General features: G+C 57.4%; 1 protein-coding gene across 2 annotated transcripts in view; it reads right to left on the bottom strand.

Annotated features, from left to right (window-relative positions):
* Positions 1 to 269: 269 nt before the first annotated feature.
* Positions 270 to 14,404, bottom strand: part of PNPLA6 (patatin-like phospholipase domain containing 6) — a 28,664-nt gene continuing 14,529 nt past the window's right edge. The window contains exons 17-35 of one of the 2 annotated variants that reach the window (XM_011943565.1): positions 12,842 to 13,047; positions 12,525 to 12,656; positions 12,315 to 12,438; positions 11,849 to 11,962; positions 11,524 to 11,599; positions 8,343 to 8,486; positions 8,086 to 8,149; positions 7,635 to 7,803; positions 7,283 to 7,465; positions 6,991 to 7,109; positions 6,571 to 6,727; positions 5,761 to 5,877; positions 5,606 to 5,675; positions 5,045 to 5,161; positions 3,179 to 3,480; positions 1,261 to 1,377; positions 916 to 1,012; positions 710 to 819; positions 270 to 547 (exon numbers count right to left, since the gene is read on the bottom strand). In XM_011943565.1, coding sequence (XP_011798955.1) covers positions 473 to 547; positions 710 to 819; positions 916 to 1,012; positions 1,261 to 1,377; positions 3,179 to 3,480; positions 5,045 to 5,161; positions 5,606 to 5,675; positions 5,761 to 5,877; positions 6,571 to 6,727; positions 6,991 to 7,109; positions 7,283 to 7,465; positions 7,635 to 7,803; positions 8,086 to 8,149; positions 8,343 to 8,486; positions 11,524 to 11,599; positions 11,849 to 11,962; positions 12,315 to 12,438; positions 12,525 to 12,656; positions 12,842 to 13,047 — 2,493 coding nt within the window. In that variant the 3' untranslated portion in view covers positions 270 to 472. The remainder of the gene's footprint in view (positions 548 to 709; positions 820 to 915; positions 1,013 to 1,260; positions 1,378 to 3,178; positions 3,481 to 5,044; positions 5,162 to 5,605; positions 5,676 to 5,760; positions 5,878 to 6,570; positions 6,728 to 6,990; positions 7,110 to 7,282; positions 7,466 to 7,634; positions 7,804 to 8,085; positions 8,150 to 8,342; positions 8,487 to 11,523; positions 11,600 to 11,848; positions 11,963 to 12,314; positions 12,439 to 12,524; positions 12,657 to 12,841; positions 13,048 to 14,404) is intronic. The other variant, XM_011943566.1, reaches the window with a different exon arrangement.

The raw sequence follows: 14,404 nt of genomic DNA, 5'->3' as shown, positions 1-14,404 counted from the left end.
AAAGAAATTGAGGGGTGCCACATCGGGCCTCCAAGAACACCTGTGAGCCGGGGAGGGTGGCATGGAATGTTTGCCCCTGTGGTCTGGAGTCAGCACTGGCTTCTGAGAGCCAGAGAAGGGGCAGAGTGGGGACAAGAACCTAGTGGGGCTCCGTGTGGATTCTAGAAAGGCACTTCCTGTGGGGGGGCAAGCACCAGGTGGTGTCAGACCCCAGCCCCAGCCATCCTGAGCACAGAAGGTGGCTCCCCAACCTAAAGACGACAGGAGGTCATTTCCAAGAGGTGAGTTTATTGGGGGAGGGGACTGGTCAAGTCGTCAGTGCAACATGGCATCCCGCTCAGGGCAGGTCGGTCCAGTGTGTGAGCCCCGGGGGTCAAGGCATAGCAGCAGGAGGGGGAGTGAGCTACCCCCACAGGGCCATCCCCAGCCCAGTCCAGGGGCGGGGGGAAGGGGGTGACCCCTGGTGAGGTCCTCAGGCATCTGTGGTTGAGCCGGGCGGCTCCTGGGGCAGACAGTGTCGGTGCCGGAGAATCGACTTCTCCTCCTCCTGCAGGGACAGGTCACACACACGTCACCCAGCACGGGACACTGATACATCACTGCGCACATGTCAGCCAGCACCCAGCACACGGGATCTCAAATACACCCCTCCAACTGTACTCATGACTCTCTGGGGGATGTGAGGGGACCCTGGGCTACCCACTCTCACCATCTCGGAGGCAGTGCTGGGGCTTGCACCCTCTGGGGACCCCCCTTCGTCCCTCGAGCAGTCGGGTCCAGCGTCCTCCTCATACTCTGTCAGACAATCTGACTCCTCTCCTGGAATCGGAAAGCAGGGCATGGGTGAGGGGATCAGGGCTGGCCTGTCATCTCCAGCCACTCCCCTCCCTCTTGGGGGTCCCCTGGGCCCCTCACCGTCAGCACAGCCATCGGAGACATAGCTTGTCGGGGGCTCAATCCGGGACACTATCTCTGCCAAGTCGGTGAAGCCAGAGCTTGGGAAGGCAAGCACCTGTGGGGTGACATTGGTGAGGCTCTTGGGGGGACCCACAGAGTTTTGGGGCCCCTGGGGGGCCTGGTGGTACACTGGGGACTCAGAGGAGATCCTAGCGTGGGAACTCTCTGAAGTTAGTGGAGGTCTGAGAGCTCAGCAAAACCCAGGGATATATGGGGTCATCTGAGGTTTGGGGGAGACTTTAAGGGGGCTTGGGCTCTGGAATCACTGGAGTCAGAGTGGCCCCGGGGGCATCACAGGCTTACGTCTGCACGGCGGCTCTCATTAAGGTCTGCAGACCGCCGGTCTGTGAGCATTTTCTCAATGACGTTGCCACGGCTCCAGCCTCCAAACACTGCCTTCCCGTACTGGTAGCCCACATCCTGCGGGAAGTGAGGGGCTGGGTCCATGTCTACAACTCCGTTTTGCTTGTCCCCACTCTGTCTGCCCCTTCTCTGGCCCCTTAAAAGCCTGATGCTCTGGGGGAGTTGGCATTTGAGACTAAACCTATTTCAGAGTCAGCTGCACATAGCACACTCGCCCACACATCCCCTCTCCTGTGCTTGACAGACATTACCAATCAATCTCTCCGTGTTCTTTCCCACTCAGCCCCATGCAGGGTGTTGGGTAGCAAATAACACAAACTGGTGATATGTGAGCTTATTTTGAAGTCTGCAAACAGGCAGTACATCTGCGGATATTGCCATCTCCCAAGCCCACAGCAAACATCTTGTATTTCTCATGGCATGGTATCCCAGTGAGCCCACAAGGAACATCACATATTTCTTCTCAGACTCAGGGCTTCTGGGCGGCAGCTATTGATCAATTTTTCTTTTTTTAAATTTTTTTTATTATTTTTGTCTTTAATTTTTTTAATTAATATTATTTTTTGAGACAGAGTCTCACTCTGTCACCCAGGCTGGAGTGCAGTGGCACAATCTTGGCTCACTGCAACCACTGCCTCCCAGGTTCAAGCGATTTCTCCTGCTGCAGCCTCTCAAGCAGCAGGGACTATAGGTATGCGCCACCACACCTGGCTACTTTTTGTATATTTAGTGGAGACGAGGTTTCACCTTGTTGACCAGGCTGGTCTTGAACTCCCGACTTCAAGTGATCTACCCACCTCAGCCTCCCAAAATGCTGGAATTACATGCATGAGCCACTGTGTCTAGCCCTTTCTTTTTCTTAGAGACAGAGTTTTGCTCTGTCTCCCAGGCTGGAGTGCAGTGATGCAATCATAGGTCACTGCAGCTTCGAACTCCTGGGCTCAAGTGAGCCTCCCACTTTAGCCCTCCGAGTGGCTGGGGTGACAGGCGTGCACATCCAGCTAATTTTTTATTTTTAATCTTTGTAGAGATGGGGTTTTGCTATGTTGCCCAGGTTGGTCTTGAACTCCTGGCTTCAAGCAATCCTCCCACTTCAGCTTCCCAAGGTGCTGGGATTACAGGCATGAGCCACCATGCCTGGCCCCCTGATCAATTTCAATTGGCTTGGGCTATGGCACATTTTTCAGGGTCAGTGGCACAAAACACACACACTGCTACATCCCTCTCCTGGACCTGTGGCAGACATTACTACTTCATCACTATTCTCATTCCCACCAATGCAGAAATGGCATTAGAAATCACTATACAGGCCGGGCGCGGTGGCTCAAGCCTGTAATCCCAGCACTCTGGGAGGCCGAGACGGGCAGATCACGAGGTCAGGAGTTCGAGACCATCCTGGCTAACACGGTGACTAAAAAATACAAAAAGCTAGCCGGGCGAGGTGGCTGGCGCCTGTAGTCCCAGTTACTCGGGAGGCTGAGGCAGGAGAATGGCGTAAACCCGGGAGGCGGAGCTTGCAGTGAGCTGAGATCCCGCCACTGCACTCCAGCCCGGGCAACAGAGCGAGACTCCGTCTCAAAAAAAAAAAAAAGAAAAAAAAAAAAGAAATCACTATACAGTGCTTCCGGGGGGGCAGTTGGCCCATAAGGAGAAAGTTCATACACAGCACATGCACAGCCACACCCCTACCACATCCCCTGCAGACATCACTAATTGATCACTGGTCTGTTTTCCACAGATTCCAGATGGGATTCCCAGATTCCTCCTGGATTCCTCCCCCTCACACTGCTCTGAGCTTTAAGTAGCAAAGCTTTGCTGGACCACCTCTGCAGGTGCCATGCCACTCCTGCCCACTCACATAGATCTGGTCGAACTTCCCGAAGTCCATGGTCTTGAAGCAGTCGATGGGCGGGCGCAGGTACTCGCAGTAGGAGCTGGACTTGACAACCTCTAGCTGCCGCACGCAGGACACGTAGGCCAGGCGGGACTGGATTTCAGCCATGTCTGGAACCTTCACCTTGTCCGCCCAGGGATTCAGCCGCTTCCACAGCAGCCACCAGCCAGACAGGCTGTCCCCGTAGGTGCTGAGGTCCGTCTCGTCCTGGCTCCCCACATCGATGGCGATGACTGTTTTGGCACCCATGCTGCGGGCGATGTCCGCTGTGGGGCCAGAGGGGTCAGCGGGCTGCTCCCCTCAGGGGCCAGGGGCAGAGATGTTCAACCCAGTCCCACAGACACCGTATACAAATGATCATGCAAAAAAACAAAAAACAAAACAAAAAAAACCCCACACATGCAAACAACATGCTGTCATGTACAGGGAATAGAAATGATGCAACTGAAGTTGAGGAGGGAGATCAGGTGTGGGGAGGTTTTGTTTTATTTTTTGAGAGAGTCTTGCTCTGTCGCCCAGGCTGGAGTGCAGTGTACCATCTGGGCTCAGTGCAACCTCCACCTCCTGGGTTCAAGCAACTCTCTTGCCTCAGCCTCCCGAGTAGCTGGGATTAGAGGCACACACCACCACACCCGGCTAATTTTTGTATTTTTAGTAGAAACCGGGTTTTCACCATGTTGGCCAGGCTGGCCTTGAACCCCTGACCTCAAGTGATCCACCCGCCTCAGCCTCCCAAAGTGCTGGGATTACAGGCGTGAGCCACTGTGCCTGGCTCAATAAAGCTTTATTTATACAGTCAAACAGAGGGCAGGATTCAGCCTGTGGGCCATAGTTTGCCCAACCCTGTCCTATAAGATTGTGAGTATGTGTGCAGCTAGCGTACATGTCTATTCGTGTATGCACACTTCTGGGGTGTGAAATTTTAAGTTGTGTACCTGCCCACCTCTCACCTGCACCCATAAAGGTGGCAGGCTTGGCTTAACTTGGTCAGAGGTGCCGCATCCTTATCTACGTGTGTGCACATCCCTGCATGTTTGAGGGAACGTGAAGGACAAGTGGGACAGACTGGCATACATAGGCAAATGCCCTATTTCACCGATACACGTGTTCATCTGTGCACATGTATCTGTGTGTACACGTGTGTGAGCTCTACCTGCCCCTGAGAGAAAGCATGTGTGTGTGTAGCCAGTGTGCACACATACCAATGTTGCATTCCACCTGCATGTACCCTGATGTGCGTATGGACATGGGCACCTGTCCCTCTTGTACGTACATCCACTTGTGCTTAACACAGTACGCCAGCAGGTAGATGTAGAGTTCTTTTTTTTTCTTTGAGACAAAGTTTCAGTCTTGTCGCCCAGGCCAGAGAGCAACGGCACAACCTCGGCTCACTGCAACCTCCGCCTCCCAGGTTCCACTGATTCTCCTGCCTCAGCCTCCTGAGGAGCTGGGATTGCAGGTGCCCGCCACCATGCCTGGTTAATTTTTTATATTTTTAGTAGAGACGGGGTTTCACCATGTTGACCAGGCAGGTCTCAAACTCCTGACCTCAGGTGATCTACCTGCCTCAGGCCTCCCGAAGTGCTGGGATTCCAGGCTGAGCCACCGCACCCGGCCGGGATGTAGATTTCAATCGCACACGTCGCTGTCCACGGGCACATCCATGTATCATCTTGTGTACATGACTGTATGTGCGCGCGTGTGTGTCTGCACCCCTGCACGGGTGGCTTGGGCATGCGTCCCGTCATTGAGCCTGTCTGTGTGCCCATGCATGTGTGTGTGAGGTGCGGGAGGTGCTTGCGTGTGCGGGTGGTGTGGGCAGCCACTTGCCTGGCAGGTTGTTGATGTAGCCGCCATCCATGAGTAGGTGCCCGTCCTTGGGGTCGCACAGCGGCGGCAGGTAGCCCGATAGCGTCATGCTGGCGCGCACATACCGCCACAGGGAGCCTGCGCGGTGGGACACACAGACACAGACACGCACAGACACGCTCAGACACTCCGGAGGCCCGGCCAGCCCGGCGGGCTTGCTGACCTGGGACGTTGTTAACGTAGCACCCATCCACCAGCAGGTGCCCGTCCTTGGGGTCGCACAGTGGGGGCAGGTAGGGGCAGTAGGAGGCGCTGGCCCGGATGTAACGCCACACACAGCCTGCGGGGATGGCGTGAGCGGGGTAAGGCGCCCGACGAGTCTCCCTGCTCCCCTCCACCGAGGACGGACGTACCTGGGGGTCTCCAGGGCATTAGTGGGTGGCGGTTAGTGGTCGGCGATCGGGCCAGGGTGGACGGTCACTCGTGTTAACAACGTCCCAGATGTTCAGCGGCCCTCCCGGAAGCATCCCCCCAACCCCACGTGGTGTCAGCGGTTGCTGCAGGCTGGGCGGGGACACCCACCGTCTTTGTGGACTCGCATGGCTGAGGCAGTGATATCTGTGGTCACGTTGAAGTAAGGCAGCCACAGGTCCTGCGGGGACAGGGATCAAGGTGGGGGAGGAGCAGGGGACTCCTTCGGGGAGGGGCAGGCAGGGCAGGAGACGGGGCGGGCCTACCTCAATCTGTTTATCCTGGAAGACCCGGTGGATGCTGCGGTTAAAGGCAGACCCAGTGAACATGGAGGTGACTGGGTACGTGAGGTCCAACACAGGTTCCAGCACTGAAGTCATACTCTAGGGACAAGGGGGCCAGACAGGGTCAAATAGGAGTCACATGGGGTCACAGACAAGGTTCACCAATAGGGGGTGAGCAAGGAGCACTCAGGGGCCAGGTGCAGTGGCTCACGCTGGTAATCCCAGCACTTTGGAGGCCAAGGCGGGCAGATTACTTGAGGCCAGGAGTTCGAAAGCAGCCTAGCCAACATGGTGAAACCCCATCTCTACTAAAATACAAAAAAATTTGCCGGGCTGGTGGGGCGCGCCTGTAATCCCAGCTACTCAGGAGGCTGAGGCGGATAAATCACTCCAACCTGGGAGGTGGAGGTTGCAGTGAGCCAAGATCACGCCACTGCACTCCAGCCTGGGCGACAGAGCGAGACTCAGTCTCAAAAAAAAAAAAAAAAAAAAAAAAAAAAAGGAGCATTTAGGGATGATGTGGTCACCCAAGGCCATTCACAAGGTGGTCACCAAGGGCCCTGGGTGCTCTAGTTGGGGGTTATGGGTTAGGGTCAGCAAACAGGAGTTCCTAAAGTGGTTACCCAGAGTCCTAGAAGCATATCTCTAAAAGTCCGGACAGCTGGGGTTTACAGTTTGAATCAGGAAGGGTAACCCTGACCCCAGAGTCTCCCCCATGGGATCAGATTAAGGTGGAGCCACGGGTTTTATGGCACTCCTGGGGTGCCGCAACCCCTCCTCCCAACACCACACCTTGGCCCACTCCCGGGCCCGCTGCTTCGTGCGGCTGGCGCTGCGCTCCTCCGCGTACAGCGCTCCGATGAAAGAGCCAATGGACGTGCCGCCCACTAGGTCCACGGGGACCCCGGCCTCCTCTAATGCCTTTAGCACTCCGATGTGCGAGCAGCCCCTGCCGGGAAAATGGGCCCCAGTGACCCGCTAGGCCCCAGCAGCAGGAACTTCCCTGCCCCCACCTCCTCCCACCTCCCGCACTGCTAAGGAACAAAGGACCCGCCCCTACCCACGGGGTCTCTCACCGGGAGGAAGCTCCACCCTCGGACACCCAGGCCCCGCCTCCAGGAGCAAGCCCCGCCCCCACAGTGTCTCCCAGGAAGGAAGCTCCACCCCCGAATGTCCAGGCCCCGCCCCCAGATAACAAGCCCCGCCCCTCACCTGGCCCCGCCCCCGCCCAGCACAAGGGCAATGGTGTTCCCTGTGAGCACCCTCGCCAAGCGGGAGAAGTCGCTGTGCCGGTCCGCACGCCTGGAGAAAACCTTCTCGTAGAGCTCATGCTGGGATGGGGGAGATAGCCGCGACCGAGGAGCATGAGGGCGGGGTCCGACGGATCCCCCAGGGGCACTCTGACCTTCGAGCCCGTCCTCAACTCTCCCAGGCCCCGCCCCAATCTCCCAAGCCACGCCCAGTAGCCACGCCCTTGGAAGGTGGGGGCCGGCCCGCTCCTCACCAGCTTGGCAGGGCTGCGGCGCGAGAACAGGCGGCGCGGACAGCGCAGGTGCAGGTGCCCCGAGCACCAGCTGCGCATGTTGAGCCACTCCACGGTGCGCGTGGGGCCCGCGCCCTCCTCTCGGTGGAGCAGGACGAGCTGCTTAAGGGCGCGCACCGCTGTGTTCTCCAGCATCTGCTCCAGCTGCAGAAGACGGACGGCAGAGGTCACCAGCCGCCCCACCACCACCTGGCCACACTTGGGTCCCTGATCGCCTACCCCCACGGCGAGGGTGCACGTGGCCTGATGCAGGCACGGAAGGGCAAGGGACGGGTCCCGAGGTGGGTGAAATCAGGGGGCACAGCCTTCCAACCTGGCCAAGGGTGGGCTCCTGGTCCCCCAGGCCCACGATGAGGATGCAGTCGGCCTGTCGCAGGCAGCGCACGGTCCAGGGCGTCAGCGAGGCGTCTGTCTGGTAGAGTACGATACGGTGTGCATCCTCCTGCTGGGCCAGCCACCCTGATAGCCGGAACTCTTGGATGCTAGGGTAGGATGGGGGCAGCGTCATCCTGGGGCTGGCCTGGGTTCAGTGTGCTCCCCAAGACCACAGAGCTCTGTTGCTGGGAGGAACTTAGACACCCAAACCCCCACCATGGAAGTCCGTGCCCTGGTGGGCAGATTCACACCACTGCGAAACTCCCCATTGACCTGTGGGTAGGATGCATGCTCCGTGGTTGGAAGCCGAGAACTTGAACTCAAGTCTGAAAGAATGTGAGGCTCCAAGCCCACCCATCACCCTACCCACTCCCTTCTGCAACACACACCTGTCCAGTGCGGAGGCCCCCAGGCGTGCCCGGATGATGTCACTGTTAAGGAGTAGCGTCGGACCTAGGGGTAGGTGGGGAAGGGAGGCTGGGAACCATGGTCCACAGGGCTGGGGCCTCACTCAGAAAAGAATATCCATTACCCCACCCCTGTGGCCCTGTTCCCCTCCACCCCCCAAATGACCTACCTGAACATCTTTCACTCACTAATGTCCCACCCACGGCCAGCCCCCACCCATGACCCTCACCCCACTGACCAATGGCCTGCAGGGCGTGCTGCAGCTCCAGCGTGAAGGCCACCATGGGGACCTCAGCACACACGGGCAGGACTGCCACCGTTGCCAGGTTGCTGGCTGGGTTGGTGAGTTCCGAGTGTGGGGGCACACCCAGCCCAGAGCCTGCTGAGAACCCAGTGGATGAGATTTGTGGTGCAAACCTGTGTCTGGAGAGATGAACCCTCCTCCTCCTCTTCTTCCTCTTCCTCCTCATCTGAAGTTCCTGCTCCGCTGCTCTCAGACTGCAGCCCCCAGCTGCCTAGTCTTGACTCTACCATACTGAAAACCATGGGTCTGGTCCTGGACCCCCAGCCTCAACTACGATCCCCTTTTGTTAAAACCTCGCCATCCACCCTCCACTTTGGGCCCTGATCACCTCAGTGGGATCCATTACACAACTCTACAACCATTCAGATTCACTGTGCTTGGGAGATCAATTGGCCAGTGTCCCTGCCCCATTCTGGTCTTGGTTCCTCTGTCTAATGGGGGACCTGAACACAAAACGAGGCAGAAATAAAGCTACTTTTAGCCTGGTCAACATGGAGAAACACTGCTCTACTAAAAATACAAAACAATTAGCCAGGTGTGGTGGCATATCCCTGTAATCCCAGCTACTTGGGAGGCTGAGGCAGCAGAATCACTTGAACCCAGGAGGCAGAGGTTGCAGTGAGCCGAGATCATGCCACTGCCCTCCAGCCTGGGCTACAGAGCAAAACCCTGTCTTAAAAAAAAGAAAAGAAAAGACAAAAACAAGAAAAGAAAAGGAAGTAAAGCTACTTTTGACCCATCTGTTGCTTCCCAGCTTCTCCACTAATAGCCTAGACCAAACTGTCAACTCCCATATCTTGCCTAGACTTCTCGTTTTCTCCTTACTGGTGGAATCCTTCTTCCCATGTAACAATCTAAATAAGCTGAAATGCCTGTCCACAGCCCCTAGCCCCTATGTGACTTACCCCCCAACTCCTGCCACCTCTCCCCTTGGTCACTTTCCTCCTCTCAGTGCTTCGAAACCACCAGCCCCCCTGTGCAGCACCCCTGGTTTCTCTTTCATGTCTGGCCCCATCTCATTTGTCGTCTCAGCTCACTGTCTTTAGAAAAGCCTCTTTTTCCCTCCCTTCCTCCCTCCCTCCCTCTGTCAGCCACACACCATCATGACCTTCTTTTGACCCTCTTTGGTCTTCTAGATATTGTTTGTTTGTTTTTTTTTTTGAGACGGAGTCTTGATTTGTCGCCCAGGCTGGAGTGCAGTGGCACCATCTTGGCTCACTGCAAGCTCCGCCTCCTGGGTTCACACCATTCTCCTGCCTCAGCCTCCCATGTAGCTGGGACTACAGGTGCCCGCCACCACACCCAGCTAATTTTTTTTGTATTTTTTAGTAGAGATGGGGTTTCACTGTGTTAGCCAGGATGGTCTTGATCTCCTGATCTTGTGATCCACCCGCCTCAGCCTCCCAACGTGCTGGGATTACAGGTGTGAGCCACCATGCCCAGCCGATATTGTATTCTTTATCTGTAATTTCCTTCCTTCTTTTTCTTTTCTTTTTTTTTTTTTTTTTTTTTTTTGAGATGGAGTTTCGCTCTTGTTGCCCAGGCTGGAGTGCAATGGCACAGCCTCCACTCACTGCAACCTCCACATCCCGGGTTCAAGCGATTCTCCTGCTTCAGCCTTCCACCACGCCTGACTAATTTTTGTACTTTTAGTAGAGATGAGTTTCACCATGTTGGCCAGGCTGGTCTCGAACCCCTGACCTCAAGTGATTCACCTGCCTCGGCCTCCCAAAGTGCTGAGATGACAGGTGTGAGCCAGGCCTCTAATTTCTTAAAGATGTCTTTTCTGCCACTACTGCCCTGCCCCTGCCTCGGGGGATCTAGGGGTCAGGGCCAATTGGGTAGAGCCCCTGGAGGGAAAAGGGGTATCTAGGTTGCTGGGCTGGCCCAGAATCTGGCCGCTACAATGTAGAAACTCAGGCCCACATTTCAGCAGGCCTCCAACCCCACTGCACGCCCCATTCTGTTCTAGCTCACTGAAACCACAGGCTGAGACAGGGGCTACATCTCCCAGCATGCTGTAACTTCAGAAGCCAAGGTGCCCAGAGTTGTAAACAACAATCCACAGGCTATTTTCCGTCACGGTATGGGGAGTTTTGTTTGTTTGCTGTTCTATTTTTTCTGAAACAGGCTCTAGCTCTGTCGTCCAGGCTGGAGTACAGTGGCACGATCACAGCTCACTGCAGCCTCAACCTCCGGGCTCAAGCAATCAATCCTCCCGCCTCAGCCTCCCAAGTGGCTGAGACTACAGGCATACATCACCACGCCCAGCTAACGTTTGAAAATTTTCGGCGGGGCACGGTGGCTCACACCTGTAATCCTAGCACTATGGGAGGTCGAGGCGGGCAGATCACAAGGTCAGGAGATCGAGACCATCCTGGCTAACACGGTGAAACCCCGTCTCTACTAAAAATGCAAAAATTTAGCTGGGCGTGGCGGCGAGCGCCTGTAGTCCCAGCTACTAGGGAGGCTGAGGCAGGAGAATGGCGTGAACCCTGGAGGCGGAGCTTGAAGTGAGCCGAGATCGCGCCACTGTACTCCAGCCTGAGCGACAGAGCGAGACGCCATCTCAAAAAAAGAAAAAGAAAAAGAAAGAAAAAAAAGAAAAGAAATTTCTGTAGAGACGTGGGGTCCTACTGTGTTGCCCAGACTGGTTTCAAATTCAATCTCCTGGGCTCAAGCAAGCCTCCTGCCTCAGCTTCCCAAAATGCTGAGATTACAGGCGTGAGCCATCACACCCGGCCTTGCCATCATATTCTGATCTAGGACTCCCTTTCTCTCTACATCCAAGCCGTGGGCTTCCCCAGCAAGCCCTGACTCCCGGGCAGACTTCCCCGCCTAAGACTCCATCCCTGGCACCAATGATTTACTTTCGAGCCCATTAACTAGCACGCCTGGGGTCAAGGACTCTGTTTCCCAGCATGCTCAGGAACACGAACTCCATTCCCCAGCATGCACTGCACTTCGGTCCTACTTTGGGTTTGAAACCCGCAGGGGCATGATTTCTTCGCGGAACTCCACTTCCCAGCATCCCTCAGGAAGAAGGCGTCCCTCCCAGCATGCTCTGGACGCGGGACTACATCTCCCAGCACGCTCCGGGCCGGCCGGCTCTCACCTGGGAAGGGTCCTTGCAGCTGCTGCAAATTTCCTAGAATTTTCTGGCTCAGCAGGTGGATAAGACGGGTCACAACCTGGGGGCGTTGGAGGTTGGCATTTCAGTGAGACCCGGGAAGCAGCTGTCCAGGTCCCACCTCTCCCTCCTCTGCCGGGGCTCAGGGGTCCCCGTTACCTGAGTCCCACCCCCAAGAGCCCCGCCCTCACTCTCTCGCCTTGGCACCTCCCTCGGCCCCCCGCTCCTCCAGGAGCCCCTCCCACACGCTAGGCCCCTTCCCCCTGGGGTCCAGCCTCCGTCCCTGTGCCCCGCCCACAACAGGCCGTACCTGCGGGTACCGACGTTTGATGTGACCCAAGGTGCCCTCGGGAAGCTTGGCCAGCTCCGTGTCTCGCACCGCGTGCACCGTCGTGGCTCGCGGCTGCCGGGTCAGCGCCTCCACCTGGGGGGCCGCGTGCATGATTGAGGCTGCTTGGGTGGGGAATGGGGAGGCCGAAGATGGGTGGAGAGGGGGCTGTACTGCCCCATCTAGGGCTCCCCTGCAATGGGGGTGCAGGGAAGCAAGCCTCGCTCGCTACCCATTAGAGGTCCGAGGAGAGGGAGAGGACAGGGATACACGACAGGCGGAATCCCCTTTTCCGACGAAATGAGGTCTGGGAGGGGAGTGGACCGGGTGACGTCAGAGGTCGGGAGCTGCATTCACCACTCCCTGGATTACCCGGGATGATGTGTGTGCGTTGTGTGGGGATTGGCCCGGAAAAGGCCAGAGGTCAGTGGGTGGGGACCGCGCTCACCACGCCGATGAGGTCGCCGCGGCCGTACTCGCCCACCAGCTCCTTCTTGCCACTGCCTCGCTGGATCACGCTACGTAGCCGCCCATTGAGCACGATGTAAGTGCAGTCGGAGCGGTCGCCCTGCCTGAGTAGGATTGGAGGTCAGCAAGGTCTGACCACCCCAAGTCCCCACCCCTAGGCCGGGCCTGAGCAGCGTGGTGGGAGCTGCACCTGTACAGCGCGCGTCCCGCTTCCACTGCCGTCCAGTCGATGGCGAAGTCCATCTGGCGCACGAAGGGCGACATCCTGGCTGCCACCGTGTGCGCCGCGCTCAGTACCACACTGGGCTGTGCGCGCATGATCCTGCAGGGATAGACTTGGGATGAAAGAGGAGGGCCTCAAAATTGCCCTACACCGGCGCTGGGAGGCCAGATCTGGGGGCTCCCTTTTGCTCTTCCAGGAATAAGGTTGAGGGATGGGGTCCTGGCCACTCTCATGGGTTGGGGTCCTCCGAGTGCCACCCCCAGTCCAACCTCGGGCCGTCATACTCATAGAAGTCGGACTTGGAGATCCGCAGGAAGGTGCAGTCGCGCTGGGCTCGCAGCGTGAAGATGAGAGGTTCGCCAGTGAGCACGGCCAGCTGCCCCACCAGCTCCCCGGGCTGCGCTACAAACAGGCACACATCCTCCGCCTTGTCGATCATGCGCTGGTACACGTGCAGGCAGCCCCAGAGCACGAAGTGCAGGCTCACGTCCTGTGCGGGCAGGGGATATGATGAACACAGAACCTGCACAGCGTGGACCCCAGCTCAGGTCAACGTGCTCCACAGCAAAAAATTAAAGAAGGAAGGAAGGGTTAAGAAAAATATGAAAGCGCAGGACGCGGTGGCTCACGACTATAATCCCAGTGCTTTGGGAGGCCGAGGCAGGGGGATCATTTGAGGCCAGGAATTCGAGACCAGCCTGGCCAACGTGGCGAAACCCGTCTCCACTAAAATAAAAAAATTAGGTGGGCGTCGTAGCACATGTCTGTAATTCCAGCCACTCAGGAAGCTGCGGCAAGAGAATTGCCTGAACCTGGAAGGCGGAGGTTGCAGTGAGCTGAGATCATGCCACTGCACTCCAGCCTGGGCAACAGAGTGAGACACTGTCTTAAAAAAAAAAAAAAAAAAAAAAGGAGCATTTAGGGATGATGTGGTCACCCAAGGCCATTCACAAGGTGGTCACCAAGGGCCCTGGGTGCTCTAGTTGGGGGTTATGGGTTAGGGTCAGCAAACAGGAGTTCCTAAAGTGGTTACCCAGAGTCCTAGAAGCATATCTCTAAAAGTCCGGACAGCTGGGGTTTACAGTTTGAATCAGGAAGGGTAACCCTGACCCCAGAGTCTCCCCCATGGGATCAGATTAAGGTGGAGCCACGGGTTTTATGGCACTCCTGGGGTGCCGCAACCCCTCCTCCCAACACCACACCTTGGCCCACTCCCGGGCCCGCTGCTTCGTGCGGCTGGCGCTGCGCTCCTCCGCGTACAGCGCTCCGATGAAAGAGCCAATGGACGTGCCGCCCACTAGGTCCACGGGGACCCCGGCCTCCTCTAATGCCTTTAGCACTCCGATGTGCGAGCAGCCCCTGCCGGGAAAATGGGCCCCAGTGACCCGCTAGGCCCCAGCAGCAGGAACTTCCCTGCCCCCACCTCCTCCCACCTCCCGCACTGCTAAGGAACAAAGGACCCGCCCCTACCCACGGGGTCTCTCACCGGGAGGAAGCTCCACCCTCGGACACCCAGGCCCCGCCTCCAGGAGCAAGCCCCGCCCCCACAGTGTCTCCCAGGAAGGAAGCTCCACCCCCGAATGTCCAGGCCCCGCCCCCAGATAACAAGCCCCGCCCCTCACCTGGCCCCGCCCCCGCCCAGCACAAGGGCAATGGTGTTCCCTGTGAGCACCCTCGCCAAGCGGGAGAAGTCGCTGTGCCGGTCCGCACGCCTGGAGAAAACCTTCTCGTAGAGCTCATGCTGGGATGGGGGAGATAGCCGCGACCGAGGAGCATGAGGGCGGGGTCCGACGGATCCCCCAGGGGCACTCTGACCTTCGAGCCCGTCCTCAACTCTCCCAGGCCCC

Source organism: Colobus angolensis, unplaced genomic scaffold (genome assembly GCF_000951035.1).
Source record: "Colobus angolensis palliatus isolate OR3802 unplaced genomic scaffold, Cang.pa_1.0 Scaffold22, whole genome shotgun sequence".
Classification (NCBI taxonomy): Eukaryota; Metazoa; Chordata; class Mammalia; order Primates; family Cercopithecidae; genus Colobus; species Colobus angolensis.
The sequence above is the reverse complement of the archived record's forward strand: the minus strand, read 5'-3'. Positions and strand labels throughout refer to the sequence as shown.